The 14,529-nt window shown below is 47.8% G+C and overlaps 1 protein-coding gene and 1 pseudogene across 1 annotated transcript in view; one reads left to right on the forward strand and one right to left on the reverse strand.

Annotated features, from left to right (window-relative positions):
- PDPR (pyruvate dehydrogenase phosphatase regulatory subunit) overlaps window positions 1-4,312 on the forward strand; it is a 33,425-nt gene extending 29,113 nt beyond the window's left edge. The window contains exons 15-17 of the mRNA XM_006878611.1: window positions 1,844-1,933; window positions 2,963-3,145; window positions 3,782-4,312. Of these exons, the coding sequence (XP_006878673.1) occupies window positions 1,844-1,933; window positions 2,963-3,145; window positions 3,782-4,186 (678 nt within the window). The 3' untranslated portion in view covers window positions 4,187-4,312. The remainder of the gene's footprint in view (window positions 1-1,843; window positions 1,934-2,962; window positions 3,146-3,781) is intronic.
- Window positions 4,313-13,281: 8,969 nt separating this feature from the next.
- LOC102845869 lies at window positions 13,282-13,674 on the reverse strand (annotated as a pseudogene).
- Window positions 13,675-14,529: the final 855 nt, after the last annotated feature.

A 14,529-nucleotide genomic window follows, 5' to 3' on the forward strand; every position in this document is an offset into this window, starting at 1 on the left:
TGGCGGCGGCGTTCCCCCGGTCTGTCGGGCGGCCGCGTGCGTTCCCCCGGCTGGCGGTGTGCGTTCCCCCGGCGTTCCCCCAAACGAATTCTTTTAAACCACCTGTTTACCTGATAGTTGAGAGCTGCTAATTCAGGGATCTGTTGAGACTAGTTGAGGTTGAGGACATCCTCAATCCTGTTGTGTCCCTTAACTTGATTCCTCCTTCGCACCTGGTTTTACACCAGTTGTATCAGTGACAAACCCCAAGCCGAGTGAGAAATCTAGAAACAAGCCGTAATTTCATATTCTTAAGGTGCTGTGCCCACAAAGAGTGTGTTGAACTTTGAGTAAATCCTTTTCCTGTTTGTTTTTTCTCTTGAACGTCAAGATCTCCATACTTAGTAGCATAAGGATATCGTTAAGGTGGATTCAACTTGTCTGAATGCTGTGTGTTGACTGGTTTCCACAGCAGCTGATTCACATTTTAAATTGCAGCATCATGACAATGATAACTGAAAAGGTGCAGTCGTGCGAGGACCCTGCCGTCCGTGCGGCTGCTGGTTGTTCCTCTGTAGCCTCTGTGTGTGCTATCTTCACCTAAGAAGCGCACCTCTGAACCCCTAGACCACTTTTACTATTTTCTCCCTTAAAATGAACTGCTGTGACCGAGAAAACCTTAGGAGCAACTGGTAGGAGAGTTCCAATGCAAGAGCAGCAGTTAGGAAACAGTGACTCATGGAGGCTCTTTGAAGCTCGAACCAAGTTGGGATCCACCTACATATTGTTTTTACAGTTTCCCCTTTTTGCCATGGCAAAGGAAAAGCAACAGAAAACCCGCCACAATTACCTGTCAGCAAACCCCCTCCTGGTGCCTCTGCTTTGTGGAAGGAGTGAGTCAGGAGCACGCCCCGAGGGAGTGCTCGATCCATGCTGAGTCAGGCTTCGCTCAGTCAGGCTTCTCAGGTCTCTCCAGGACTTGGCACTTTCGCTTAGAGGAGCTGCTGGAGTCAGTGGCTTCTGTTTGCTAGCTGAGCTGCTGAAAATGAGACACCGACCTGTGAGATGAGTGCAGGTCTGCAGGTGCATTGCGTTCTGTGAGCTTCAGGCAACAGCTTTGTGGCACGTGCCAGGGATTTGTCTGTGTGTTCCCCACCCCCAGTCTTCAGTGCTCCCCAGAGCCCTGACTCATATTGTTCTTTGGCAGGACTTTGCAAAGAACTGTTTCTTGCTTGGCAAAGAGTTTATCTCTGCTTGCCCCCCGCCCCCAGCTAGTTGAAAACTCCAGAAACGGTGAATTTCAAGCCCATTTCTTTTGAGTCAATTCTAACAGTAACCCAACAGGACAGAATGGAGGCGCCCCACGGGCTCTGGTGCTGTATTACCTAGTGAGTTGTGTGCTGGCCTAAAGGCTGCAAGTCTCCAGTAGTTCAAATCCACCTCTCCTGTTTCAGTTTACAGCTTCAGAAACCAGATAGAGGATAGCTGTGTGTCAAAACCAGCTCAAAGGCAGTGTGTTGAGTTCAAATCTTTAAAGCAGCAGACTGCCACCTCTTCCTCCTGGAGAGCGAATGATAGGATCAGGTCGCCAGCCTTGGCGTTAGCACATGGGTGCTCTAAGCACTGCACCACCTGGGCTCCTTCACATTTTCTGAGCAAGGAGGACACTTTCAGGCCATGTGCTCCCGACTCAGAAACATTAGTACAGGAAACAGGCCATTTTTGAAACGAAATTTTGAGAGCCCAGCTCTTCCTGTGTTGTCTTAGGGTGCAGGGGGCCTTGTCTTGAGCATGCTCCTTCCTTCATATGAAACCACTTCCCTGTAACGTCTCCCAGGCTGACATGCACCCTTTGCTTCCTCAGGAGATGAGCGTGGGCTACGCCAATGGCATCCGGGTCATGAGCATGACACACACAGGGGAGCCAGGCTTCATGCTTTACATCCCAATCGAGGTGAGAACCTGCGTCCCACTGGGCCCCCGAAATCGAGCAAGGCTTTCTTAAAGAGATCATGAAATATTTAGCTGAGTTAATATATATATGTGGGTTTAAAAAAGAAAGAAAAAATTATTCTGTGCCACCATCAGTGATAACAGTATTCACTTTGCCTGCTTTATCGGCTTTATGTAGAGAAGTAAGCAATTTCAAAGACATTCTTACTCCTCTGTCTTTCGCCGCATCATTTTCTTTTCGGTGAAAATGGGCCCAGCTGTCATACACCTGTGCAGCAGTGTCTCTGTGCACAGTGCAGTGACACAGTCACTCAGGTACAGTCCTCAGGTGGTATCTCCGCTCTCACCCCTTCATCCCTGCTGCTTTCATCACCATTGATTCATCTGTGCACTGGGATTACTGTTGTCGGTTTGGTGGGACAGAAATAATTCTCAAAAAGAACATGATATTCAAGGCAAGCTTTCATTACTGATCCTGCTAATCTGTAGTTTAACTCAAGGTGACTTTAGGAGACAGTTGGGGTTCAAGGCTCAGAAGTTTTCTCAGGACCACAGATTCAGGAGTTCTTACAGGTTACCCCCTTTTTTTAAAACCCCACAAAATGGAAGCGTACTGCTGTTCATCTTGATGTTAGTTTTGGTTTAATTTTTTGTTTGTCCCAATCATTTCTCTTAGAGAGCTTCTCATGCCCATACATGCAGAAAAAGAACTTCGACTTTATTTAAGCATTGAGCTCTGTTCGTCACGTGGTTGAGATGTAATTTCTTTGGCCCCAGCTCTTTGCTCTTGGAGAGAACTGCTTAGTGCACAAGATTACCTCTTCTAGTTCATTCCAGCACAGAGCCATCAGACCTCAGGCTTCCTGACAGGATGATGTGCCCCACTGCTCCCGGCTGTGGAGGGGGGAGTCATCCTGTGAAGGCAGACTCCTTTGAAATGCTGGCTGATAGGCCATCCACCACCCCCAGACGTATTCTGTGTCTGCTTCTGAAGTGACTCCTGCTTGCTAACCTCTTTCTCTCCCTGTAGTACGCCCTGCACGTGTACAATGAAGTGATGAGTGTGGGACAGAAATACGGCATCCGGAATGCTGGCTATTATGCTCTTCGCAGTCTTCGAATTGAGAAGTTTTTTGCCTTCTGGGGTCAGGATTTAAATACCTACACGACACCCCTGGAGTGTGGACGGGAGTTTCGGGTGAAGCTAGAGAAGGTACTGTTTTGTAACTGTGTCCCAATGTGCGCTCAGACTCCCATATGGTGAAATCGGCAGAAGGCGGGTGTAGACAGGCTGGTATGTGAAGAAAAACAGATGAAACAAATGAGTAGGAAACCAGCCAAAGCCCCTGCGGTGGGTCCATCCCAGTGCACAGCACCGCTTCAGGACAGGCGTGCGCCTGGGCTTTCCGGGTGTGGAGACAAGCAGATGACCTCATCTTTTTCCTGAGTGGCTGGTGAATTCAGACTGCTGGCCTTTCAGTTAGCAGCCCCACACTTAACGCTCTGGACTCCCTAAACAGAGGAGCACATAAGTTAAATAACACATTTTTTTCCCAGCATTTGACTCTCTTTTACACTTCTGAGGGTTTTCTAAGCTGAGTATGGTAGTTACTTAATAGTCATAAATGTATAATTGGTCATTTTCTAGTCAACTGTCCAATTTTCTGTTTTAAAAATAATACGTAACACAAGGTTTGATTAAAAAAAATGTAAAGCAGAAAGCTGCATCCAGCCTCTGCCCTCAGCCCAGGTGCACCGTTCCCCCTCGTGTCTCCTTCCAGGAGCAAAGGTACATGCCAGCGTGGCAGCGTGTGCCCTTGCCGTCCATCGAAGCATTTCTCTCCCCTAGGGCATGGACTTCATCGGCCGGGACGCGCTGCTGCAGCAGAAGCAGAACGGGGTGTACAAGCGCTTCACCATGTTCATCCTGGATGACCACGACACAGATCTAGACCTCTGGCCTTGGTGGGGCGAGCCCATTTACCGAAATGGGCAGTATGTTGGCAAAACCACCAGCAGTGCCTACAGCTTCACCCTGGAGCGCCACGTGTGCCTGGGCTTCGTGCACAACTTCTCTGAGGACACCGGGGAGGAGCAGGTGGTGACGCCGGATTTCATCAACCGGGGAGAGTACGAGATCGACATCGCCGGGCACCGGTTCCAGGCCAAGGCCAAACTCTACCCCTTCAGCTCGCTCTTCACCCACAAACGCCGGAAGGAGGACATGGAGTTAAGTGACTTCCACGGGAAGTAATCCCAGGAGTCCCTCCTTCGCACAGGAGGACACCTTAGAAGCATCTCTTCCTCCCTCCTTTTCTGACCTTCACCTTCCTCTTCATCATTTAAAACTTTACTTATTTTAAATCTTTTTGCTTTCAAGTCTGTGTGTACGTCTGCTCCTCCTCTCTCTGTCTTTTTCTGTCCTGATACTTGGTCTAGGCTTCTCTTCCGCCTTTCCCTACAACCGTTGCACGTCGCCATGATAACAGAAGTCTGTCCGACAGTCAGGACAGGAACAGGCTTCTTGTGGGAGTGGCTTCAGATGATGATTGACTTCAAATAATGTGGCTCCCCCCAGGGAGGAATGCAGTCTTGGGACAAAAGGTCCTCTCCTCTCCGGCCAGCTAACCGTCCTCAGAGTCGCCTGTTCATTTGGCGGGGTTGCTGGTGTCGGCTCAGGCCTGTAGAGGAGCTGTGCCTTTCAGCAGACAGGTGGTGCCCCTGTGCCATTGCACTATGGGTTCAGCACTGGACGCCTCTGCGAGAGGACCCTCATCTACCTCACTGACAGGCGGCTTGGCGTGGACGTTACCTGGTCAGCAGCAGAGACAATGGTTAACCTGGACCCGTCTTGTCCTCTTCACAACCAGTTGTCTGAGCTTTGGGCAAAGTCAGTCCTGTCTATATTTCTATCATTTCCTTCATCTCTTGTTAATCTTTATAACAAGTAATTCTTTTAGCTGAGCAAACAAGTAAGCTGCAGTTTTTCAAAAGGAAAAAACATGTTGCCTTTTGTGTTACTTTTTCCATTTGAAGGGTCTCATCTCAGAAAACCCACCACCGCCATCCGCACTGCTTTTCTTCCACCAGTACAGAGTTCTACAGGGCGCTCTGGTGGTTTAGTGGTAAGAAGCAGTGCTGCAATCTCAAAGGTGTGCAGTTTGAATCCTCCACTTGCTCCTTGGGAGAAGGATGGCCAGTCTCCTCCCCTGCAATTTCCTGCCTCTGAAAACCTGCTGGAGGGTCAGCTGTAGCTTGGTTCCAACTCAGTGGCACTCAGCAGCCACAACATACAGGTTTCAAGTGTCCCTCTCCTGTTTCCTCTCCTCCAGGTACATCTGAAATCACTGAGTCACCCTCACCTGCGCCTCTTATTAGTAGAGGACAGGGACGGGAAAGTGGGCAGAGTGCCCCGGTTGAGTAAACTTTGGCCGTGTTGAGTCCAGTTTACTGCTAGAAGCCCAGGATGGCTTTCTCTGAGACAGCAAATGCAGCCTCAGGGTGACCCTCAGCTCTCCCAGAGCAAGTGCAGCATGGAGGGAAAGGAGGTACAGAGGCCTAGAGAGGCCACCCTGCCCTCCTGCCAGGCATTTCCCTTCTCCCCAAGCATTCTTGCCTCTCCTTGTGGAATAGAAAGCAGTGTAGTGTGCCCCAGGAGAGCCCTGCGTACTGTTGAGTCTCTTGTTTTCTGAAGGTAACATTTCTATTTCACAGACTACGCAGACTACTTGCAACACTTCATTTTCTCTTGGGTCTAGACAGCTTCAGTGGCTTCGATTTTTCTTTCTCATTAGAGCAAACTGTGACATCATGCTGGGTAGAGTGGAAGGACGGTGCAGGAGGGGAAGACCCTCTATGAGGTGGATTGATTCAGTGACTGGGGTAATCGGGATGGGTGTGTCAGGCAATGAGATTGGCACAGGATAGAGCAGGGTTTAGGGCTGTTGTACATAGGGTCGCTATGAGTCGCAAACGACTCGACGGCACATAACAACAACAACATGTTCAACTGAGCCTTGTTGTCTTCCTTTCTCTGGGACTGTACAGTATGTTAAAGAGAGTCCTTTGATTTTATTAGTGCAACTTCACATTCTCAGGTGTTGGCGTTCCCTATCATTTGTTTGGGAATCTCGTTTTACCCACTTATGCTGGCACCTCTCCCCCTCTAGCCATTTCTTGCCATTTCCTCAGCCAGCCCATCCTACCTGAAGACTGGCTGTAGTGTCCAGCCTTTTAGGGATCTCAGCTCACTTGTTAAGGGCCATATGATTAGAATTCTGTCTGCGAGCCTAGCTGTTTTGGATCAAGTGTGTGTATCTGTAGCTGAGAAATCCTTCTCTGGTTGGAAGGGAGAGACAAGTGTCACTTCCCCAGAGAGCAGAGCAGTGACTGAGCTGTGAAGGACTTGGACAAGTGGGGCTGGACATTTGACCGTGTGTAGTAGTTACACCAGCAGGGAACCTGCTCTCCTGAGAAGGTGGAGGCCCAGCTGGCCTGGGATGTGCCAGGTACGTAGACAGCATTTGCACCAGCCGAAGTCGTCTTTGTAAATGAAAGCTGATGACTGAATCCAAAAGAAATTCTTACCTTGTGCATAGATTTTACTCTTCCAGCCCTAAATGTGACAGTGTATTTAATGTTTAACTGTAAACTATAAGAGCGTTCTATTATTCATAAAGTCCAAATTGGAACACTTTAAATCCTTTCCCCAGTTTAAAACTGGGGTAGGCCATCATTGGAGTATGTAACTTAAATAGGGGTTCTGTCAGAAGTACGTTAAAAAAGCTTTATGTCTTTGGAATCCTCTTTCTTGCTCTCACTCATCTCTAGCTAACTGCGGTTTTCTAAGAAATAGGAAGTTAAGCCACCGCTGTGTCCAGAGCCCTGCAGTGACTTTGTGGTGACCCAGAACTAGAATTCCTGACCTTTTCCTTGGAGCCATCGACACAGTTTGTCTCTTGCTGGGAGAAGTGGGTGGGGCAAGCACCCAGGATGTGATTTGAAAACATCTTTTCCATAGTGTCATACTCCTGAGACTGTGGCAAGAGTCATTCTTCAGCCTACTTGTTTCTCTCTTGGCCTTTAAAATCCATCCTGAGGTCTCTTGGTTCCTGGGCGTATGGGCCATGTGAATCTGGTGTTTGTGTTTTTGGTCCTGGTGTGAACGCTTTAAACCGGCAGAACTGAAGGATGAGCACCTCCTGCCCTGTCTGGTGTTTGTGCTTCGGAAATGGCAGGGAAAGAGGTGAGGGCGGTTAAGCCCCCTGACCCACTGGTGTTGCAGGTACTCTGAACTCCCCAGGAGCCCTGAGGAAATAGGGTTGCCGATAGGCAGGCTAGGTCCAGAGGCCTGGCTGCAAGTCCAGCAGGAAGCAGGGACATTCGGAGCAAGCACACTCACTTAATGTCATGTCCATCTCCTGGGCAATAGGGGCACAGATAGGACAGCTCATCCTGGAGAGCCAGCAGGGCTGTCCTCCACAGATTCACAGGCTGGAACTGAATTTCCGATGACTGGATCCTTCTTTCCTCTCTGAAATTCTAAATCCTTTCTTCTGCTCTCCATGGTGGAAGGCCTCTGCATTCCTCTCCTGTCTTGCCAAACACATTCAAGTAAAGAACCTTTGTTGAGTCAGGGACAGACAGTGAGCTGGTCACAAGGAGGAGTGCTGTCTGTCCTATGTGAGGCTTTGTGTTCTTGGAACTGGCTTCTGAGTACACATGTCACACAGCCCCGGGCCTCCCTTCTCCCCATCACTCGTGCTGCATTTAGATCTGTTTCCTGAGTCTGCCAGGGTCTTGTGACATTGTTGTGAGACTACTTCAGAGAGCTCTCTCTGTTCGGTAATTCATATTTTCACCGAGAAGTTTAAACAAGGAAAAAGCCCCCTTCCATGATGCTGGCACTAAGGTCCAAAAGGTTCTGTCATTCAGAGTGTTGAGTGTTTGAACTACAGGAATCATCGGCTGCCAGCTTCTGACCGGGACTGCAGTCAGGTGCACCAGGCTCTTCTAGTGATCCCTGAGTCCCAAGCCCCAGGGACATCAGGGCACAGACACCATCCAGCCTGGTGGAGATATATTTTCAAGTTGGTGCCAAAGACTCCATTCCTGCTCAGTCACCTTGAGTTTGGTTTTCACCAGAGGACAGGCTTCCTTACCTCCCTTCCCAGGCTGTTTCCAGCAAAGTCACTAAAACCTGATAAAAACTAGGAATCCTCCATTCTCACAGCACATTTCCCTGCCTTTTCATGCACTTGAAATTTGGCTGCATCTTCCGGCACCACTACCACAATGTCTGTGGTAGGGGCAGGATGGGAATAATAATTTCCCAAGTGTTGACTGCTTCTCTGAGATGAAGACCCACAGCTGTGATTTCTGGCTCTGCTGCTGTGGCTAATGGACATAGTTTTAGGCATTTGAGCGAGTTCGCCATCCTTCTATGACGTGGAAGGCAATCTCTGACCTGCTGACCCTGGAACATGGCATCCTGGTAGAGCAATGGCTTTGACTTGCTTTGAGGGGTAGCTGCAGGGTTCGTGTTCATATGCCTTTACTTCTTCTTAACCAGCATAGTAAACAAGGGGCTAGGGGAGAAGTCTTGGTATCAACCTGAGAAGGACCATTTTCTCATGAGTAAAGAATTTCCATCTTGTGCATGCCATTTGCGAGCCCCTGGGTTTAGGAGAAACACAGCTGAGGAGAAGTGGCAGATGAAATAACAGGATGTTTGAGGCATCAGCTGTGGCCTGTGCACGTGCTTATTGTGTAGTGGTAAGAAAGGGGCGAAAGGTTCTGTCTGCGCCTCCCACCCCATCACCACCAATGGCCTCCACTTAAGGTGCTGCGTTGTATGGGCCCTTCGTGGTCAGTATCAGGCTTGTCATCCAGAGTCCTCTGTCGCCACCTGGTCACTGTGTCCAGGAGGACTCTTTTTTTTTTTTTTTTTATATTTTGCTGTGTCTCTGTTACACTCCAGAGTTATTCCTTGTAAAGGAGGACTCACAGAGTCTGCATCTCTCAGAACTGAGCACTTCTTCATGGATCATTTTCCTCATGATGTTTTGGTGCATCTATTTTTATCCTTTGCAGACTTATCCTCTGCCTTCTTGTTTTCCTGTCTCTCCAGGACAGGGATGGCAGGAGATGGGGAGGATATTTTTAGCATCCGTTTTAAAAGATCTATGCCAGGATTTCCTTTGCACACCGCGAACTCAAGCTTGGAGCCCCTCTTTCCTCTAAGCCCGGTTCTAGTGCCTTAACCTGCTGAATGTCAGGTGGTGGACAGGCACCGAGGGAGGAGCTTCAGCAGGCTGCGAGTCTCCATCCACCCCATATAGCCTCTCCCGGAACAGATGGAGCTTCAGAAGCCGAGTTTCCATGAAGGGTTTTCTAGCAGCACAGTTAATACTTAACTCACGGCCAACTCTCGGGATGTATAAAATTGCCACTGAAATTATTGTTAAAAGGACTCATCAGTTGCTTTTTAAAAAAAAAAAAAAGTACAATTTAATCCAGCCCTTTCTGTTCATGTTTTAATTGGAATGTGGCCCTGAAGACGGATGAGGCACTTTAGTGAAAGGAATCTTTTCTCAAGAGCCAGTGACTTTAGACAGAAAAGGTGGACTGAACATTTCTGCCCTCTGTGGACACTGTATTAACATTGTGCATTGTATTTATATCAAGCAAGGTTTGAGTTCAGATTTTTCTTTCCATGTTACTAGCTTTGTAAATGAATAAACAGACATTTTGATTAACTTGTGTCCGCTCGTGAAATGTTCTTCACCTGTAGGAACTTGGTCTTTGTATTTGCCCTCACAAAGGATAAACATTGTACGGGAAATTGTTTCTGCCTGTGTTACATCAGAGTGGGAGATGGAGTGTTTAAGCATGTGTAAAGACCGTGCAAGCTTTTTATTGTACCCTCCTCAAGAAGATGAATTAACAGTGATTGACAGTGGGTCCTAGTATGTCAGGGAATGCAGACGATAGGGCAGGGTTCATGTCCGTTGTTCAAAGGGTCACTATGAGTAGCAGCTGTTTTGGCGGCCTCTTAGCAGCAGCGTGCAGTGGTGGCATGGTCAAGAAGAGAAAGCCTCCATTCCCTCTCTGGCGGTTGCAGTTGCTGTGTCTGCACTTGGCCTATCACTCCTGTACACACAAGCCCCCATTTTTGCAGAAGACGAGGAGTATGTGTATCCTTGCTCGCACTTCTGGGAAGGGAAGATGTTAACAGAGAAGCAGCCAGTGCTTGTATTCCACACTGAGCTTCTAGCCACAAATTTGATCAGTGACTTTTATTCGCTTTAGTTAATTACTTTTTTAGTAGGTCCATTGGTGAATACAGTGTTGCTAGGTGCCAATTACATAGATTCATACCAACCCTGTGAACAACATATCTTAATCCTGTCCCCAATACACTTGGGTCCATTGTTATAGTCACTGTATCAATCCCTCTCATTTCCTCTCCTTCTCTGCCCTTCCACCCTTCCAAGCATGATGTCCCTCGCAGTTTGGCTGCACTTTCTTCAAAGCATATCTGTGCATTCTTTTGACAGTCCATGGGATAGTCAGTGTTGTGCTCCAACACCGTAACTCAAAGGTTTCTATGATTCTTCCTTCCTTATTCATTGTCCAGCTCTCAGATGCATAGCAAATGATTGGAGAAACTGTGGCTTGCATCAGGAGCACTTTAGTCTTGAAACTGACATCACATCATTGCTCTTTGAGATTTTGGAGAGGTCCCTGACAGCAAACTTCCTAATGCAGTAGATCTCCTGATCGCCTGGCTGCTGGTACCCAGGATGTTGATTGTGGACAGTACCATTATCTTGTCTTCCAAGTCTCCTCCTTTCATTTCCAGTTTCATGAATGGCCACCCAGAAACTAGACGGTTGCCCACTCAGCCTCTCCTACCTCCTCATCACCCGGTCCAACAGAATTGGACTCCTCAGTCTCTAGCCTCTTTGGACCTTTTCCTCATGTGTTGCTAGGTCCCATCAAGTTGACGACAGCTCATAGCGACCCCGTGAACTAGACATCTGAACCTTGTTCTGTCCTGCACCATCTTCAAGATCTCTGCCATGCTCAGACATATTTGTTTTACTTACTTAGGGCATATTCTCAAGAGGAACCCGTCTTTGGAGAGAGAGATCGTGCTGGGAAAGGTGGAGGGTCAGAAAGAGACAGGAAGAACCTCAACAAGTGGGCTTTCTTGACTGCTGCAGCTGTAAATTAGTTTCCATTTCCATCCTCACTTCAGTGGTAATCCCTGAAAAGATTTGCCTGCCTATACCATCTTATCCTCACCCTGTCAGGATTGTCTTTCCAAAGCCAAAGTAGATTCCTCAGTGGCTTTAAAGCCCGCAGGTGTCACCGTTTGTTGATTGAAAAAAGGCAAAGACCTTGACCTGGAGGTACCCCAGGGAGCTGCGGACCACGCTGCTGTGATGTGGCCTGAATCCTGGTCCGGCCTCCAGCCTGCCTGTGGCTGGATCTTTTAACTCTACCACCCTGGAATATCACATCAGCGTCCTGTGCTCACCAAAATGCCTTTCCTGGCACTTACCCCGCTGTGCTTGTGTAAGACTTCGTAATTTAGAATCAAGTCCCCCACCCACCCAAGACTCAGCCCAGGGTCGCCTGCTCTCCGGTGAAGCGTTTCCTCTCCACACAGATTGGCTGCCTTTTGGTCTCCATTATTCTTTGTTCAGAAAGGCTTTGTTTTCGTCCCTTCATGGCTCACCGATTCTCTCCGAGTGGCGTTTGGCCTCGTCCAGTCTGTTGTGCCTGTTGTTTAATAGATGATTGATTGAATGAGGGAAAAGGCTTTGTTTGACAGTCTGTAAATTGCCAACTCAAAAGTATGTGGTTCATATCTACCAGCTGCTCTGCAAGAGACAGATGGGCAGGCTCCTTCCAGAGCGATGTACTGCCTTTGAAAACTCTGGAGAGTCAGCTATGGGTTGATTGCAACTCAAAGGATACAACCACTTTTGTTCATAGAAGCAGACCGGTAGGTGGCGCTGTAGTATATGAGTTGAAGTTGCCTGGGTTTAAGCCCCACTGAGTTGATTTTTCTGACAATCCACCAGTTTTGGACGTTGTAAATCCTTATGGAAAGAAACTGCCCACTTAGGTAGATTTGAAGTGCTGACTTTTAGGTTAGAAGTTCCCTGCCCACCAGGGTTTGCACAATTCATATTGATGGCTGTCACGATTAGTTTGAAACCCAAGTTGGACCAATGTCCCTGAGGAAGTTAATGTCGTGGTCTTTATAGCATATGCGGCACTGAGAAGATGCTGCCTTTGGGGTACCTTGGAAGGGGTAAGGGATATGCCCTTTTCATCTGCCTATGTATTCACATTGAAGGATATATATAGTTAGGGACCCTCCAACACTTCAAATCTGGGCAGCATCTGACTCAGGCCCCTGCAGTTAAGAATCATTAGAGAAACTGTGGTACACACACACTATAGACTGTGAGGCTGAGCTGAAAAGACAATGACCTTGTAAAACACTACACAACATGGATGAGTCGGGAAGACGTGCTAAGTGAAATACCACAGCCCCAAAACGGCAAATACTGCATGAATTGATAGCTTTTGAAGGTGAGTTTTCACTCTCCTTTCCCAGTCATCTTAGTACTGGAGCTCAGGGTCTGGTAACATGCTCACTTGTGGGCTCCACCTCTTCCCTTTGAAATGCTTCATTAGAAATATCCAATCCCCATGTTCTTAGTAAACGCTAAAGCCATTCTGTAGGTGATAAAGCAGACCACAAACTCTCACCCTGTGACCTAGGGACGCGCTCACCCCAGAGGTAAATTTTCTTTCCCTGGCCAGGCCATGCTTCTCTCCCTCAGGTGGACTTCGATGTGACCACCCAGCCTGTCAAAAGTCGAAAGGAACAAGAGAGGCCAGCGGGGTGCAGCCCTGGCCTCCTACGGCCCCCAGCCCTGGCTGAGGCCGGGCCAGGATCCAGAGCCTAGAGGGCCGAGGACCCCTCCCACATCCTCAGCAGCCCAGAGCCTCTGCAGAGAAGCACCCCACCCCAGGGAGCCAAGTGGGAATAACTCACTGTCCAACCCAACCTAAGACCTCCTACTCAGGTAAGGTCTACTGGCTGTTTTTCTTGTAGCTTAATAGCCTTTTTATGACCAGTTTTTAGGGTTTCAGTTTAATTTTTGTCCAAGTAATACCAACAATTTTAAATAGGATTGTGAGGTTTACAGTCATGTAAATTTTGATCCACCCCACCCTGGAGACTGAGAGGTCCTGAGGATCGGTCACTGAACTCTTTTTTTTTTTGTCCACTGAGGCATTTTATTTGCACTGTTCATTACATCTCTAGAAAAAGAATCCCAGGATTTTTCCTCGTGTGTGTTTTCATCTTGTTTCCTCATGGTCCATGATGCCAGCTGAGATTGTCAGTACAGTGAAACCTAACTGACGGGACTGGAGCAGATTATTCTGCCACTTTTCTAGATCTTTGAGCTGCACATCAAATCTGGGGCTGAGAACGCCACACTTGTTTAACCTGCCTGTGAGGTTGACAACACTTTTCCCCGCTCTGTGATCGTCAGTGATTTCAAATTCGCCAATGTAGCCATGTTTCATCAACATGGTCAGGAACCGAATGATGACTTTGGAGCACGGCCTGATGAGAGCCTGGCGCTCGCCTCTCTTCTCGGCGTTGTTGATGCTCTTGAGAGCGTCGGCCAGGACGTTCATGCGCGCCATTGTGGCGGCACGGAAAGATGGTGGAAAGAGAAAGGGTCACTGAACTCTTAACAGCCACTGTGCCTGGTGATTGCTCATTACTTAATTCAACCTCACCCTGCTACATTTTAAGTTTCATATCTTCCCTACTAGGTATGAAGAAAACAGCTCTCACCCCACCTGCCGTCCAGCCTTTGATTTGGTTTATCTTCTTTTTGGGGATTAAATCTATACACATTGTTTTATCCAAGTGATGGTTCTTTAGCTGAGCCACATCACATCATCTCCTTCTCCAAATTTTTTTTGCTGTAAGGAGATAATTTTACTGTGAACATCCGACTTCCCAAGACTCCCAGCTTCTACTCTTAACATCCTACTAAACTTCCTTTGTTCCACGCCTCCTTTCATTACTGTTATCTAGGCATCTTCTCATCCTTTCATCACTGTGTGATCTAGTAATTCATTTTGTTTTGGGTACATTTCAAACTAAAGTACAGTCAGTCATAGAAATTGCCCATGATTTAATCTTGCTTGGATCCACAATCCTTAGCACCAGCAGTCAAGAAATCAGAACATTAATTGCATTGGGTAAATTTTCTGTCAAGGATCTCTCTGTGATGTTGAGGAGGAATAATGTCAACTTAAAGACCAAGGTGCATCTGATTCAATCCATGGTCTTTCCAGTTACTTGTTATGCATCTGTAAGTTGGACAGATGACAAAAGAAGAATTTTGACGCCTTTGATGTGTTGAAGAAGAGGACTGAATATCCCATGGACTGCCAAAAGGACAAATATGCCTTGAAGAGAGTGTCCCTTGTTTTAGCCACCCAGTTGCACCTCTTCTAATGCTGCTGAATCTGGACATGCCTTGCTGC

This window comes from Elephantulus edwardii, unplaced genomic scaffold (assembly GCF_000299155.1).
Source record: "Elephantulus edwardii isolate Elephantulus edwardi_28Jun2011 unplaced genomic scaffold, EleEdw1.0 scaffold00001, whole genome shotgun sequence".
NCBI lineage: Eukaryota > Metazoa > Chordata > Mammalia > Macroscelidea > Macroscelididae > Elephantulus > Elephantulus edwardii.